Source organism: Dromaius novaehollandiae, chromosome 1 (assembly GCF_036370855.1).
Source record: "Dromaius novaehollandiae isolate bDroNov1 chromosome 1, bDroNov1.hap1, whole genome shotgun sequence".
Taxonomy (NCBI): domain Eukaryota; kingdom Metazoa; phylum Chordata; class Aves; order Casuariiformes; family Dromaiidae; genus Dromaius; species Dromaius novaehollandiae.
Window position 1 is genome coordinate 163,234,605 of NC_088098.1, and position 16,301 is coordinate 163,250,905.

Genomic DNA, 16,301 nt, shown 5'->3' on the forward strand with positions numbered 1-16,301 from the left:
GAGCTGAAGCAGTGGACCAAACTCAAGGTCTCCAAAGGTGTCAAATCTAGCTTTTTTAAAAAAAGAGAAGCGAGTAAGAAAACAGTTCCTTACATAGTAGGTCTCTCCTGCAAAGAGGATTTGGCTTAAGTTAATTAGCAGGCATTAATATTATCATTAATTAGGATAATGCTGAATAGTCTTGTTACCCATGTAAGTATGTAGTAATTATGAATTAAATGGCGATTTTAGATGGATCTGTTTTATTGCAAGGATTAACATCTGAAAGGGGTAGCATTTTCAGAAAGCTATTTGGAGCCTTCCATGAAAAATAAGATGTCTCAGGTTGGGCTCTCTGGGAGGATTTCGTACTGCCCGATGCACTTTGTGATTGGGGATAGCTTCATAGATTATAGCCCTGCCACTCCATACCTTCCAGTAGTCTGCCTCTTCTAGGACTCAGCTCTCCAGCCAAGTTGCTTTTAATCCCACCTCTGTCAGGGAATGAGTTGCCCACACAGTTCCGAAAACCAGATAAAGTTTCAGGCAGACATTATCCTTGTCAACTCCAGATCTCCTAGTACCGTAGCTGGACTTTTTTTCAGTTTTCATTTCCTACAGTCCTTTCCAGGATCCATCAAGAGCCACTTCCTCAAAACAATCTAGGTGTTGTTTATGTATTTCATACCTTTTTGGGTCCTCTTTTTTTCTTTTCAGTAAATAAAAATTAAAATTAAATGGAACTGCTTTTTAAGTAATCATTGTTTAAAAATAGGAAACATGGCACATTTTTTTGAAAGAAAACATTTGAAAGTCACAATATAGAATTATTCCTTCAGTTGTCTCCTTGTCTGTGGGATGGCAAACGACTCTGCTGCCCCATAGGGCCTGTTGGAAAGAGATAAGCTCCTGACTTTTTGTGTTGGGGGAAAAGGTGGGAGTATGGTTTATAGTATGAATTTTGGGATGTTGTATGCCCCTCTACCTATGATTTGCAGCCTTTGCTGACCACTGCAGAACAGAAGTGGTTACCATGGTCCCAGAGAATCTTGGTTCACTTGGTATAAGACATATTCAGTAATATTTCCATCTTTCCAGAGACACTTTCCAGCCAGGTTCCAAGTGACAGTATTTTGCTTCCTTACTCCTCTGTACGACCATACAGTATTTAGGCCTTACTTAGAGGTGTATCTTTAATTTAGGTGTAAGGATCTGTCTAGATGATTATTTCTTGTGTAAGAGTTCGTGTCATTATTGACACTTAACCCAAAAGAAATAGAAACTTCTTCCTCTGCTTTTAAGTATGTTTGATGTCATGGACATGCGTAGAAGGAAACGTGACCCTGAACCTTGTATTTGGAAGAGTTTTAAAGATAAGTAGTATCAGTCAGGTATATTCTGTGAAATGGTCTGCCTCAGACTAAGGATTTGTCCTACTAACATTTTTGAAAGTGTAATACAACTTTCTGAAGACTTGATCTCAATAGGCATTTTTATCAGAGAACATTGCATTGAGGCAATTTTGAGAATGTCTGTCGTATTCCTATTTTAATTTTTACTAGAATTTAGCTTTGATTTGAAATACTACTTTTAGAGAATTTAATTATCAAAGATAGTCTTTATCAGATGTTCCAAAGTACAGCTCTAAAAGTAGATCTTTGTTCTTAAATATTCAGGCATATATCTTTACAATGATTTTGTAACAAGAAAAAGAATGATGGTAAGTACTAGGTGCTGAGCTAGAGATTCTAAGTAAAATGACTTTTGTAAGCTAGCCCCAGATTTTGAAAAGAATACAACTCTGTGTAGACAAAAAGTACCCACATATATCTATGGTGTTTCTAAGAAATGCATGTTTCAATGCAGTCTCATGTACTGTGGATTTTTCAAATGTCTTTTAAAAGTAATTTTCCATTCTTATTTCAGAAATTGAGAAAGGTGATCATAAGACAGGTAGAAGTAACCAACATTTAATAAATGCTTTGAAGACCGATCCATCTTTAACTAAAGAATTACGAGTTGTTTTAGAGCAAGCCCTGGAGGAGAAGCTGGAATCCTTGGGAATTAAAGCAGTAAGATTATTTTGAATTACTCAGAAGAGGGGAATCTTTGCCTCGCTTTTTTACTATTCTCTTTCACTTCTGTACTGCACTCCTCAAGCTAGAAACTCCAGAGCTAAACTTCCAGCCGTTTCAAATCAGTGTAAGTCATTAACCTGAGAGATTTTCCGTCAAATCACAGCAGTGATTGGCCTCACCTATGAGCAATGTTATCAACTTTTGTGATTTTGCCACGAGCTTTGTCATATTTGAATTTTTATGATTACTGTAAGAGTGTTTATGGTTGCAGAATACAAATCCCGCCTATATTAGCCCCTTTGCTTACAGCACAATTTGTTTCTTTAGGGTGTTCGTGGTATCCCAAATGATCGCTTAAATAGAATTTTACATGCTATTAAATCTGCTAGAGAACACAAACAGAAGCAAGAGCCTGACATTCAACGAATTCGAGAGCATCTTGAACGCCAAGTCAGCTTTAGGATTGAAGAGAAATCATCATCTTGTAATAGATTTGTTTCCTGTCCTCATCTTCCTTCAGAAGGTTAAAAAAATTTTAATTAATTTTTAGTTCTTAGATTTTTTGAAACCCTTTGTAAGTCTGTGACATAACTATCCCACTTAAAGGATTTTTAGATACATTTCTGGGTAGCTGCTTTCATAGTTTTTCACATAAGTATTCTGCATAGTTCTGGCCAACTAAACTATTTTCTTTAGAAATTTCTTCATGTTTTATTTAACTGCAGAAATTGTGGCTCTTATAATTGGCAAGATCCACAGTTGCTTTGAACTGCTTTGAAGAAAAAATTACTCTTTTCTCTTCTTTTTTTGTAACACCATAATCTGCAGCAGTGACATCTTTCATTTTAGAAAGAAATCTGATTCTACTGTAGAAGATACCAAACATTTTTTCTAATACTGAGGTAGATAACTTCTCTTGTAGATAAACAAAAGTTCAATCAATTGAGAATTTCCTCATCTGCAATACCACAAAAAACAGTAAAACGGTCTTCAACAGCTGTCCGCCCAGCTGGGCAAAGAACAACTATCGCTGAGAATACATCTACACCCAAGTAAGATACACTATTTCTTCTAGTATTCCTACCACTGGTAACAATCTTACGGGTTTGTTTTTCTTCTCTTGCCTTATCATGGATAAGGGAACTGATGTGAACATTTCTTGCTAATATTATAAGAATTGAGCAAAGAATTCACATTACTTCTTTATAAACTTTCTGCTTATGTAGTTGACTACCAATCTCGAAATAACTTGTCTCCTTGTTTATAGATCCAGGAAGGTTTTTGGAGATGGAGTTTCCAGAAAGACATCTAGTATCACGTACGTTTTGTTCCCTTATGCTTTAGAAGAAGGCATTTTTGATGACTGGATTTTGATATGCTTGCAACATAAAAAAAATTAGTTAAAACTATAAACACTTTCTGGACTGTATATTTAATATTTTGTTTTAAAGTACTATTCCATTTGAGTCTGTTATTGTAATCCCTGAAAGATAACACATACTCATTTCAACAGATACATTCTCATGAACTAGACTGGGGCAAAACCAGGTATTATTGCTACTTTTAGTCTCTCCCACATGCTTTGTTTGAGCCTGTTAAAAGCGTTTGAAGACTGTGGTGACCTTATTTTTTCCAGTATATTGATAATTGTCTTACTATGACCAGAAGTAACACAATATTCCAGATTCCAGTCACATTAGACATACTACTTTGTAATTTGCGGCACTGTAATCTTTTTTCTGGATACCATTCAAGATACAATTTCAAACTTGTCAGGACAGAAATAGCTTGGATCTGATTGTTACATCTAATGACCAACTCAACAGTTACGGTAACTTGGGAAAGCACATCGAAAAATTCCTAAATTATTTTACCTAACAGAATATCAGAACAGACTTTTTGTAGTGGAAAGTCCTTGGTCCTGAACTTTGCTCTCCCTGCTGAACCATGAAAGCATATCTTTGTTTGCCTGGCAAGACTTGCTATATACCTGGGGTGCTGGTTTTGTGAAGAGAGTTGCCCAGACAGAGATAATTGTGCCTGTATAAGAGACCATTTTGTGATAACTATTTCAGTTTACTTAGTAATATGACTTCTTTTAAATAGTTTTACATATACTGAGAATTTATGGAAGTTGCTGTTTTTTCAAATAAGAAAAATACACACGTTACTGGAAAGGAAAATACAATGAGGCTTAAATATGTGTATATCAGTGCAGTCACTGAAACCTGGTAAGTTCTCAGGTCTTATGTGTTTTGGCTTAGAACTCCACCATTCAGTTCAGAGGAAGAAGTGGATGATGACGATACTAAGCAGGCTTACATATCACCAGAATTACTGCAAAAAGAGTCAAAAACATCAAGCAAAAATGTCAATGCTTTTCGGATGGCTTCTCGCAAAAGTGATATGGATGGGACTGAAGAAAGTGAAATGGAGGAAACTGAAACACCAGCCAAAACTTCACAAGGTTTTTTTCACTACTTTTGTAGAACAAAAACATGTCATAACAACTATGCATGATTTTGAATTTCCTGATATTATTTCTGTGTTAGAAGACATATTGAAGCCAGACTGTCAAGTTTTGAGTGCATGTGCCTTACTTTACACTTACACTTTTCAGTGTACGTGTGCACTTACTGTATTTTTTCGCTAACATATTTATATTTTATAGTCCTTAGAGATGTCAATTAGGGTTAGACCAGTATCATGCTGTTTTATATACATGCAGAAAAAGAAATGATCTCTGCCTCAGAGAGACTTCAGTCTAAAACAGTTTTTCTCAGCATTTTACTTATTTTTATTTTGTGAAAGATTTTTAGAGGGTTTACAGTAAAGCCCCAAGCACAATTACATCAGTGCAACTGGGGGAATGATAAACCATGCAGCAGAGTGGAGAGAGGAACAGAGAAGCTTGTGACTTCCTAACCTGATTTGGCTGCTATAAAAATGTATTGTCAGCTCACGTCCTGAATTTACAAGATGTTTGTGTTTCAGATTATGTATTCAAAATGAATTTTGGAAGTGATATATAGGCACCTAAATATCTGCTCTTATTTTCATAATTGCTGTTCCCCTGAAGTACATTCAACCAAGGCAGATCATCTGCTCCAAGAAGTTAATAATCTGTAAAACTCCAGACCTGCAGCTACCTAAAAAGAAAGCTACCTGAAACACATTAAAAGATTATGGGAAAAATAAGGTAGTTCTGTAAGATAGATGGAAAACCCAGACAAAACAAAAAAGCTGTGGTTATGCATGTTCTTTACTTTAAGAACATGTGTGTTTGTAATGCTCAAATTAGAATTCTTGACTCATTTGTGGACTAACTGCCAAAGCTTAAATGAAAAACTTATTTTAAATAAATGGAAAACTTTCATCTTTTTGAACTTTATTACTTTTTTATTTGGCATATTTTAGACATAATTGGCAAAAATAATTTTTTTGGTTTTTTTTAACTTTTCTTATCCTTTCAAAGTCAACCCTGCTAAGGAGGAAGAAGCTGGTCTCTAGGACTTCTTCAGCCTTAAACAGAAATGTTTCCTGAATTCCAATTAAAAAATCAAATTTTTAACTGACAGATCAAATCCTACCTAGCACATGAGTAGTGCCATAGGCAGCCACAAGATGACAATGGTGTCACTGAGCATCATGTGACTACCAGAATCTGTTGTAAGGAAAGAGTTTAACTTTGTAAAGTTTAGTTTACCTGCTGAATTTGCAGGCTGATAGAGGAAAAATATATTTGATCTGAGCATATTTTGTATCCAAATGATTTAAAAAAAATACACATAGAATTTAACATCATTTTAATTACAAATTTGAATGGAATTATTGATTTAAAAACATAATATTTTTAGTGGTATGGGGGAAAATATACATACATATTTTTAGTTGTTTCTCTCAATTCAAGTGATTGCTGACACAGAAAGATATCCTTTCATGCCTTGCTTGTGAATGAAGATTGTCAATACAATTTTTTATGAACTTTTAGGAACAGTTATTCAAAAAATGACTAAACAAGTTGGAAAGAGTCTTTCTAACCACGGAAATAAGAATAAACCAACTGGAGGGATTAACGTTTCACAGGCATCTATTAAGAAAGAAGAGGTGCAAGAACTGAAGGTATCACTTAAAATAGTCATTATTATTACATTAAGTAATTGAACTAGATATATTTCTGTTACATTTTATTTCATGCTGAGACCCTTTTGAAGCAATGAAGAACTGTCTTCTCATAGTTTTGAAGTTATAGCTAAGTAGTCTTTTTGGGTACATTTGCACTGTTATATATAAGAGTGTTAGGAGTGAGCTGTGACATGTGACCTCTTCATCCACACTGCTTGTTAGCTTATAGCATGACTGTTTTGGACAACTACAGCTAATCAGAAGTTTGGGCACAATTGCTATCCCTTTACCTCTTATTTTAGCAGCATAGATACAGCCCTTCTTTACTTGCTTTTCCTAGTACTTTGTTTCTGATGGACAAAAAACTCAATTTCCTTATCTAGCGTTTCAGAGTGTTTTTATTTCTAGACCTATATCTGATATGGAGGTTTATATGCCTTTTCCAAAGGGGACAAATTTCATTTCTGAGTATGGTCTTCGTTCTGCTCCATCTATTTACAAATCATATACTGTCCTCAAACTACAGCCAATCTAGCGGTGATATCTGTGCATTGAGTTTGGCATATGTTCACAGCTGGAATACTACCAGAGCATATTCTTTACCTCTTCTCAGGCTTTCCTAAGGTCCACATCATCCACTTACTTTAGAGTTTTATAATTGGTGAGTCACTTTGATGGACATTGATCTTTACCTGAACAGCTTTTTAGATCAAAAGTTATTCCAGATCAGAAATCAACAGCAGATAGTGCTCGTTTACTTCAGGTTTAGTATTTGTTATTGAAGTAGACAGTCAAACAATAGTTCTGCAACTCATGAAAATCTTTTTTTTAACTAAACAGATAATAATTACTGAAAATCATGTTAGCCATGGTAAAACTGATACCTTAGGGGTTCCTGACTAACAACTGAATCTGAAATTGAGATGATCAGAATCCGAAATTTTATCTGAAGAATCCCTTCTCCCAGTGACACCTCTATATCAATTTCCAGAAAGGGGTGATAATCTTAATCAACTTGAACTGTAATGGTAGTGTAATCATTTTTAGCCTGTGTGCTTTTATTTGCCACTGGCAGCACCTACCTTGTCCATTGCCTGCATGGGAGCTGCAAATCCCAGCGGAGACAAAACTATCAAATCAGACCTGACTATTATAGTGTAATTTTGTGTCCAAATGTTACTTTCAAGCACTCTGCAAATTCAGATGATACAAAATTTAGGGGATGTTATATTTTATACAGGTCTGTAGACAGTTGGCCACTGTGTTAAGGACTCTGGGCTTCAAGAGCAGAATAAACCTTACAATCAATGTTCTAAAGATGTGGAAAATATTTTGCTATAATTCATCTAGAATATAGAGAATACACAATGGTGCATTGTGAAGTGGACATGAGTTTGAAAAGAGCTTTATGAACACAGGGCAGATATTGCTACTTTGTTTCTGGAGTCTTTAAAGAACAACACACTATCTTGTATTCTTTGCTAATTATATGCAAACATGCATATCTTCATGCCCATATTTGTATGTTTAAACGTAGGCATATAAAATTTAATTACTTAAATTTTAGTGGCAATTTTCGAATGTGCCCAAAGAAATAAGCACAAAATTCCAATGGAGTGATGGTTTCTCTGAAAATCCATTTTTTGTTAGCTTAGTATGGCCTAAGTACTAACAGCTGCTAATGGTCATTCTCAAAACCCACAACTGAAGTACCACAAAATCTTTCTAAGACATTGTGTTGTCATAGGTTTTATAGAGGTCACATTTTACAGAAATTAATTTAGAAACATTTTAGAGAATGTGATATTTCAGCTTGACTGTAGCCATATTACCCGAGTTCACACATACCGGATTTTGTATGGGTTATGGTGTTTCTTTGGAATAAATCTTTGAGTTAATAAAACTGCATAGCAGTTTTGAGTAGTGCTGTGTATTTACACTTGATCCAAACTGTATGAAGAGTTCTGTTCAAAGTTGAGATTTTTTCTGTATTTTGAACTTTAAAAATCATTTGGGACTGAGTGACTATTTGAAGAAACTCTTACTCTCGCATTTCCGAATATGTGACTATGTCTCTCTCATGACCACACCCTCCAAAAGTATATAATTTAAAGTAATGAAATGTTGAATCCTGGTATGTTAATAATGCAGCACATTGAGCAGACCTGTCACTTTTTGAAAAACATTTTGTAACAGTTACGAATGTTAAAAATTGAATTATGTTACAACATAAAGCATTACTTCAGTCTATTCACTTCTGTCAAGACACATTACATGTTCATATTTGTGGACTTTTCTCTGGTATTTACATAACTTACATTGTTTTGTAATAGCATCTGAATCTTTCCTCTGTGCAATATAAGCACATTCTACATTTTATTTTAATATTCAGAAACTTCAGTGAAATAAGGTATTAACTTTGTGAGAAACCATCTCTCTCTTTCAACAGTTAGGCCCTCTAATAATAGCTAGATTCCATTAAACCACAACTGATTGGTTCTCAGGTAGATGAGATAAGAATGGCCATGGACTCAAAACCTCAGGTTCATCTGTTTGACTTGGCTTTCACTTCATGAAGTCATTATGCAAATCCCCTGCTTAATTTAAAAAATCATACTTGTACATGCTGACAGTGAGTCTTAGGAGGAATATATATTTTATATTTAAATTCTTTTAAATTTTAGTTTTTAATTTTCCTTTTAGATAAATTAATTTTAAATTCAAAAAGCCCTTATTGCAATGTTAAATTTATGTAGTGCAAGCAAAGAAAGCTTATATAGCAAATCAAACTGCCACCTTGCAAATAACATACAGTATCTATTTTCATGTAGATAAAGTCTAATATTTAAAAGATTTTCGATCTTACTGGAAAAGCCAATTTCCCAGTAAAGAAGACCCTTATTTAGTTAGACATGTTATACCACAAAACACAGGTTCTGGTTCTGCCAGTTATGGAGATGGTTCTTTAATTTTTGCAGTTCATGACTTTTTTTAAAAAAATCAGCTTTCTAAGTACAGTAGTGAATTAGTATAATTTATGTATTTGAAATATGTGGAGGTTAAAACTATCGTGATAGACCTCGTAAAGGCCATGCACCACTTTTTGGCACTTTTCTTCAGCAGTTTCACATTGCTGGGTTTATGAAAGAACCTGATCTCAGAAGAGCCTGAAGAGACAGGAAAAATGCCTGTTTTTTCTTCTATTAGTTCACAGAAGTTGATGAAGACGACTGGGATATATCATCTGTAGAAGATGACTTTTTATTGATGAAAGCGGATAGAGGTCAGAAGGCACTGACAGTTCAAAAGAACGAGTCAAATGCTGCATCAGTGGTACATGCATGGGGTCTTCCGAAGACAAATGTACCAAAAGAGGAAGGTAACATAATCAGACTTTTACAGTATAAGTCTTAAGCATCTGACACACATAGAGGAGAACTTGTGTAGTGTATTACACATTGTAAAATACTATACATGAAATTACAAGAAAAGAACAAAAAGAAAAGCAGCATGTTTGTCCTTTTATATATGTGTGTGTGTATAAAAAGTATATTTACATACATACACGTGTGTGTGTGTGTGTATGTGTATTTATATATATAAAACCACACACACATATGTAGGTAAATATACAATACACCAAAACACTTAGATTTGAGGTTTTAAAACATATAGTACTATTAGGCTAAGAGGCATCCTCTTAAAAATTAATCAGCCAGGAATTTTTTTTCATCCTTTCCAAAATTGGGGCGGGGGGCAGAGGGGAGACACTATGAAAATTACCTTGGCTTGAGAATAATAATCAGCTCTTAGATTTGTTGAAGATACATGTCTAGTGACCTGCGAGGCTGAGATAAATATCTGAATCACTGGTAAGGAAAGAGCATCAATTTTATATAGTGGAGGACTCTATATTATTACTCTATATTTTCTAGCCCTAACATTTCAAGATAATAAAGGTTAAAACTGTGTCTATTATATTTATAGAAAAGATACTTCAGGTCATTTTTAAAAGGAAAGTAATGCTGACACTGACTGCTTGTATTCTTCATTATATTCTGTGACAGGAACTTCCTTCATACTATCAGTATTTGTAATTTCCCCCCTGGCTGAAATTCTGGACTTCCTGAAGTCCACAGCTGTTTGTTCATATAGCACAAGATTTTATGTCATAGATCAATATAAAGAAAAATAACCCCAAAATATTACTAATCATTTTTAATAATTTCTTTTGTTATTTTAACAGGCCTTCATGAAGTTGATAATACAAGCACGTTAAAAAGCAGCTTAGTCACTGTAACAGATTGGAGTGATTCTTCAGATATATGACTGTTGTATTCCTAATAAGAGCTACTGCTTTTGGGTTCTGCTGGGGTTGGAAATTTAGTTGAAAACATCAAAATTGTTTCATATTCATTTGTCGTATTGTTCATGTAGTAACCAGGAATACTGTTTACAGAGCCCTTTGTCTTTCAGCCCTGAACTGGAAACGAGTATTTAAATACACCTTACTAGCCATCACTATTTGGAAATTCAGAGTTAACTCTTAGTCCTGGCGAAGTCAATGGCAAAAATCTCTCTGATTTCACTGGGGTGAAGATTTTGCCTCTAATGTTTACTCTTAAGACTGAAACTGGTATTGTAAGAAAGCCTGTTAACCAATGAACAGAATTTACTGCGGAGTATTACTTTATTTTATAAGATTTTTAAATGTATATTTCCTTGTATTTCATCATAAACTTTATATAAAATTTTGAACATTTTAAATAAAGTATTTCCATGTATTAAAATATTACATTTCTAACATGGTTTACAATAAACACCAAATGAAAAAAAATGGCCTTGGTTATAAAATTAGTTGTTATTGAATACCTTCAATTTTGGAGAGTTATTCTTTTTTTTCTATTAGAGTCTTATGCAGGTTAACATAAAATTACAGAAACTGGAAAGAAATAAGAACATCAAGCTGAGGTAAGAAAAGTAGTGACCTGTCACTGAGCTAGTGCTTTCATATTTTTGTTTTGCCCATATTGGCTGCCTTCTCAAAAAAGGCACAGTGGTGTTTTAACTTAGATGAAATACAAAAATAAGGTAAAATAAAGAGCTTGAATCATTTTGTAGTTCTGATGTATTTTAGTTGGTATCAGATACAAAACATTCTTCTTCTATCATGCTGCGCCATAAATAAATAGGGCTAATCATTGTTCATATTTACACCTTTTTCCCCAAATAACCAATTTAACAACAGTCCAAGGGTTCATCTCTTCAAACATCAAGCTAGAACCTGATTTTGTGCCTCATTATAGGGTCTCAGTCTAGAAGGTATTTTGTGGTTATTCATAATCTCTGATCTTGTTTATTGAATCATTGTACAAATATGTGCCGAAAAACCATCACATTTCTGTAGACAGAAAAAGTACCAGCTGAATTTCTGAACTGTTGTAACTAACTGAAGACTATCTAAAAAGTGCTATTAAGTATTGCATGCTTTTATTTGGTCAACCTTTGAGGAATGTCACTCGCAGAGCAGGCCAGCTGGTATTGCCGAGGGTTTTTCCCTTCCATTGCTTAACCCAGCTGCTTGGGGCTGTTCTGTGCTGCTCCTGGCTCTGCAAATTCCATGCTGCTTTCTGCTTTTCCCAGCCTCTTCCTCCTCTTCTTCCTAGGGCACTGAACTGACTAACTTACGCTTTCTTCCACTCCTGGCGATAAGTGCGATAAGGTGGTAAGAGCCTGCTGATTCCTCTTGGCTGTCATCACCTGGCACTGGAGTTACAACGTGCTCTGAAAATCACATTCTAACGTTGCTGCTTCTAAGTTGTGAGACATTTTACATATGAACCTGCACAGAATATGGCAGTTTTGTGCAGCACTGAACCCATTTCAGAATCAGTTGCAAGGATGCACTACAGTAAATATGCATCTGATGCCATTCTGACAGGCAGTTGACATACCACCTCTGTAAATACCGTATTTATTTTTTCTAGAAAGCAACATAAGCACATGATTTGCAGGCATAAACTTTACAATACCAACATCAATCTTAAAATACTGTATTAAAAAATTTACATCAATATGTAAAAAGCCGCAAGTTAATATTTTAAAAATTAATCGTCTTAGTGGTAATTACATTGGGTTTTGGGGGGGGAAATCACTCTCTGAATGAAACATACAAATTGATTTTTATACCTGGCTTTGGATCTTGGAACAGTACAATTAAACATAAGCATTCTTGTCAAAATGCTTTGGTAGGGTTTGGTCTGGAACAGTGTTCTGGATCTTTGTACGAGAAGACATCACAGATGTGGCTCCATTATATGCGTATCCCATCCTGGAGAGAAAAGAGAACCATTCAGTTACAGCTTACTCCACAAACAGGTAACATCTCTGTAGCTAAGCATTATAATAAAACTAGACGAAATGCATAGGGGTTAAAGCTGGGGGAAGGGGGACACCTTCCTTCGCTGTGCAGTCTCATTCTGTTTTGATGTTTCAGTTTCCTCTCCAGCATCTTTCTTTGCAATTCGCTTCCATATAAATATGGATCCCTTGCTCACAGCCAAGTAAAGTAGGGCCCAATCAGATGAAATGTTTAGGCTGTGGCAGATCTTAGATTAACAGTTACTCACTCCAGCTGTGCCTCTTCCTCATCACCCCTCTTGCTCTGCTGGAGCTCCCCCTGCCACCACCACTGTCCCTCAGCGCTGTCAGTTTTTATCTGATGATTTGGAGTTAAACATTTGTCCCTTAATAGCATGCTGCCTTCCACTCACGTTTCTAAGGTGACCTGATCACTTTTCCTCCGTCATGGACTGCATTTTTTTCCAGCTATAATAAATGTATTAAGTATATATAACACAAATATTTGTACTAAGTCAGTAGCTTTTCTTAATTACATTAATGATGAAAAGAGAATTATCCTTAAATCCCGCTATTTTCTTTCATCCCGCTATTTTCTTTCATCCATACAATCCTTTTGTGAACCTCATTGCAAAGTGTTTTGGAAAAGTAATCAAATTGCATACATATAGCAGGTACAAATGTGCTAGTATTGATTTCTTTCAGTAAGTACAGCTTGTGTTTTACCTTGGAGTATTACTGTTTTCAGCTATTGAGAAGCAGAATATACTGCCACCAATTATGCAGAGTGAAGCTCCAGCCCAGCCAATGAACAAAGCTGCTCCTAATTCATACCTACGAGTTAATAAATGGGTTTAGTAAAGGTAGAATGAATTTAACTGTTTCTTTTCAGAATAAAACAATTAAATTACATTTTGCCTAAATAACATTCAGTACTTGACATATATATGAAAACCAGTAGTTCTGACACATTCTTTTCATTATTTTTCTTTTACTCCAGAGGCAATTTTTGTCCCTTTGGTGCAGTTCTTCAGTGCTCGAGTCCCTGCAGAGCCAAGTGGACTGCCTTTCTTTCCAGATCTCTTCCTAGGTCGTTTGACTGAGCGGTTATGGGATTCTTTGGTCTTTGTACTGTGCACAGCTCTGGCCCCGAATCACTGCAGATTTGTTCCCCAGTGTCTCCCTCTCTCCCAGGGTGGACCATGGCTTTCAGTGAGCTCTTCTCTAAGGCTACTGAGGCTAGTGATGAGAGCTGCTGCCTGCAACTCTCCTTATTTCTCCCTTTTGGTTTGCAGGATTGTGGATATGGTCTCTTCATATCCACAATCCAGCCTACTTCAAGCATTATTTTTATATGTGTGTGTGTGTGTGTATAAAAAAATAGGTATCTATATATATGTATATATGTGTGTATGTATATGCATATATGCACATACATGGGTGTGTATATATAAATAAATACATGCATATATACATATATATATATATATACACATGCAGCTAGACATGAGTATGCATGCACACGTGCATGTGCCTATCAGTTTCTGCCTCTAGTGCTGTTGCTGCATTGAGGCTGGCAGATACAGCCTCGCTCCGAGCCCAGGGTCATGACTGCAGGTTACCAGCGATGGCCCCCTCCACTGCCTGGACCTGACCCTCCACCAGCCACAGTTTGTGGCCAGAAAATGCTTGGTTTGACTCAGTGTTTCCTCTTGTCCCCTGATAGGAAATGGTCGTGCTGTAGAGGCATCCATCAGACAAGCATAGATTTGAGTTTTTAAAGCACGGGCAGTAAATGAAGGAAAATCGGAGACACAAGGAAGAGATCCTTTTCCTCCTTCTGCTAGATCCAAGCACCTATATTCAGAGTTGCAGAGTTTCAAGACAAGCGGAAAGCCGTGGCTGCCATACGCCTCCACTCCTTAGCTCTTCAACCAAGATGATATTCTTGTTTAAAACACCTTTAGGATGCAACCTTTAGGCTGCAGGCCCAGTAGTCCCCAGAGTCTGTCTTCACTATTAGCACAGCCTGGGCATGTTCTGTCCCATCCTCCCCACTCCAGCTGCTCATGGGCAAAACCTTCAGGTCCTTCCCACAGTTAGGATCTTGCGTGGTAAATACAGACCCTATGCCCTATCCAGTTGCTGTTACTACTCAGATGGTGGTGGTGTATATGCTATTAATTTAAGTCTTTGTTAGTGAGTTTATTGTGAGCTCTGGTGAGGTAGTCCAAACAAAAGCCTCTGCTTGACAACCTTTCTGAACGACAAAGAAGCTGTGGTTGCATACTTGTCAGCTAGTTCTGAGCATTTCCACGTGAACAGATCCTAATCTAATATTCATTAAAATTTATAAGTAAAACCACCAGAAAGCTGTTTGTACACAGATGACACTCTGGAAACACTCAAAAATCCTCACTGAGCTCAGAGACCAAGAAAATGATAGTGGGACTTGTGTAATAGGTCACAAAAGGATGAAGGCTGCTGGAGAACCCAAAATCAGTTTTCCATTTTTTCTTAAGGTTTCAGCATTTAATTCCTTGACCCGGAGGTAAAGCACAGACATTTTAAAAAGCCACAGTGGGAGAAAAAGACACACACAGACTATCAGTGATGAGGCTATTTGCCCAGAAGTTGGAAGACTTGGGTACAAGTCGCTTCTGACTCAGTGACTTATTGCCAAAAAGAGTTGGAGATGTTAGAGCTCAGAGTTAGGACGCTTGATGAGGGCTTGAACCTGACTCTCCATGGCCCTGGTAGTGCTCTGACAGGCTGCTTTTCCATTGTCTAGTCACACTGTTTTAAACAGAGGAGTTTTTATTTGTCATCCCTTGCTAAAAAAAAGGAGTCAGATGCCCCCAAATGCCCTATATACCTGATGTTGGATTTAGGCACCCAACTTCAAAATTAAAATGCTGAGAACATTTACAACAACAACAACAAGGCTCAGCTGCCTTCCACCTTGGAGAAACTCTGCACACAGTCCCCTGTTCGACTTCAAAATCTGCCAAACACATGAAGTTTTGTTTCTTCCCCCCACGCTCCTGTTTCTAACCATGCACTACAGTTTTCACTAGACTAAACAACCTTTTATCTGTTCGAGGACTGGGCTTTATCTGATTAAAAGTAGATGTCTACATGCGAGTGCATCACCTAGGATGCTGTTATAGACAACACACAGCAATAAGCGCTTGCTCACAAAGCACACTTCCAAAATACTCGTGCTGAATCTGACTCTCCAAGTGCCTTTTTTTAACCAGCTGTAAAGGCAGAGCAAGGTGATTTGCTCAGATGTAAAACTGTGTGAGGAAAGTCCAAGCCTGGGGATCCCTCCATCCCTACAGGTCCGGCCAGAGCACACCTAAGGCACACGGCGCACGGCCAGGCTCCCACATGTCAGCACAGACCACTGCGCTCCTGGAGGACGCGGCTGGACAAAGACCCAGCAGGGCTGCGGCTCTAACAATTCGGCTGCCAGACCATTTGCCAGGAGAACAGGTAACACAAGCTCATTTTCATATTTCCGCCTAATGGTGTTTAAAAACGTGGTTTGCCAGAGGCTAATGTGAGAGATATAAGAAGACCAATTGCCTTCTCCTCTTTGGAGGCTCTTCTGTTGTACAGAAAATAAATCAAGACTAAACTGGGGTAGAAAGGGGTTGCCTGACTGTTGCCTACTAGTTGGGAAGCAGAAGACATGAGGTCTGGTTTTTGTTTCTGGGGTTCTTTGTACATTTTAACCAACTTTTGACACTGTAA

The 16,301-nt window shown here is 36.7% G+C and overlaps 2 protein-coding genes across 5 annotated transcripts in view; one reads left to right on the forward strand and one right to left on the reverse strand.

The window, feature by feature from the left end:
* Positions 1-11,021, forward strand: part of DZIP1 (DAZ interacting zinc finger protein 1) — a 44,077-nt gene extending 33,056 nt beyond the window's left edge. For all 3 annotated transcript variants that reach the window (XM_064504640.1, XM_026119422.2, XM_026119423.2), the window contains 8 exons: positions 1,906-2,051; positions 2,385-2,580; positions 2,980-3,109; positions 3,325-3,375; positions 4,322-4,524; positions 6,049-6,179; positions 9,390-9,561; positions 10,429-11,021. In XM_064504640.1, the coding sequence (XP_064360710.1) occupies positions 1,906-2,051; positions 2,385-2,580; positions 2,980-3,109; positions 3,325-3,375; positions 4,322-4,524; positions 6,049-6,179; positions 9,390-9,561; positions 10,429-10,511 (1,112 nt within the window). In that variant the 3' untranslated portion in view covers positions 10,512-11,021. The remainder of the gene's footprint in view (positions 1-1,905; positions 2,052-2,384; positions 2,581-2,979; positions 3,110-3,324; positions 3,376-4,321; positions 4,525-6,048; positions 6,180-9,389; positions 9,562-10,428) is intronic.
* The window catches only part of CLDN10 (claudin 10), a 63,239-nt gene continuing 56,363 nt past the window's right edge, over positions 9,426-16,301 (reverse strand). For both annotated transcript variants that reach the window (XM_026119425.2, XM_026119424.2), the window contains exons 4-5: positions 13,269-13,376; positions 9,426-12,513 (exon numbers count right to left, since the gene is read on the reverse strand). In XM_026119425.2, the coding sequence (XP_025975210.2) occupies positions 12,399-12,513; positions 13,269-13,376 (223 nt within the window). In that variant the 3' untranslated portion in view covers positions 9,426-12,398. The remainder of the gene's footprint in view (positions 12,514-13,268; positions 13,377-16,301) is intronic.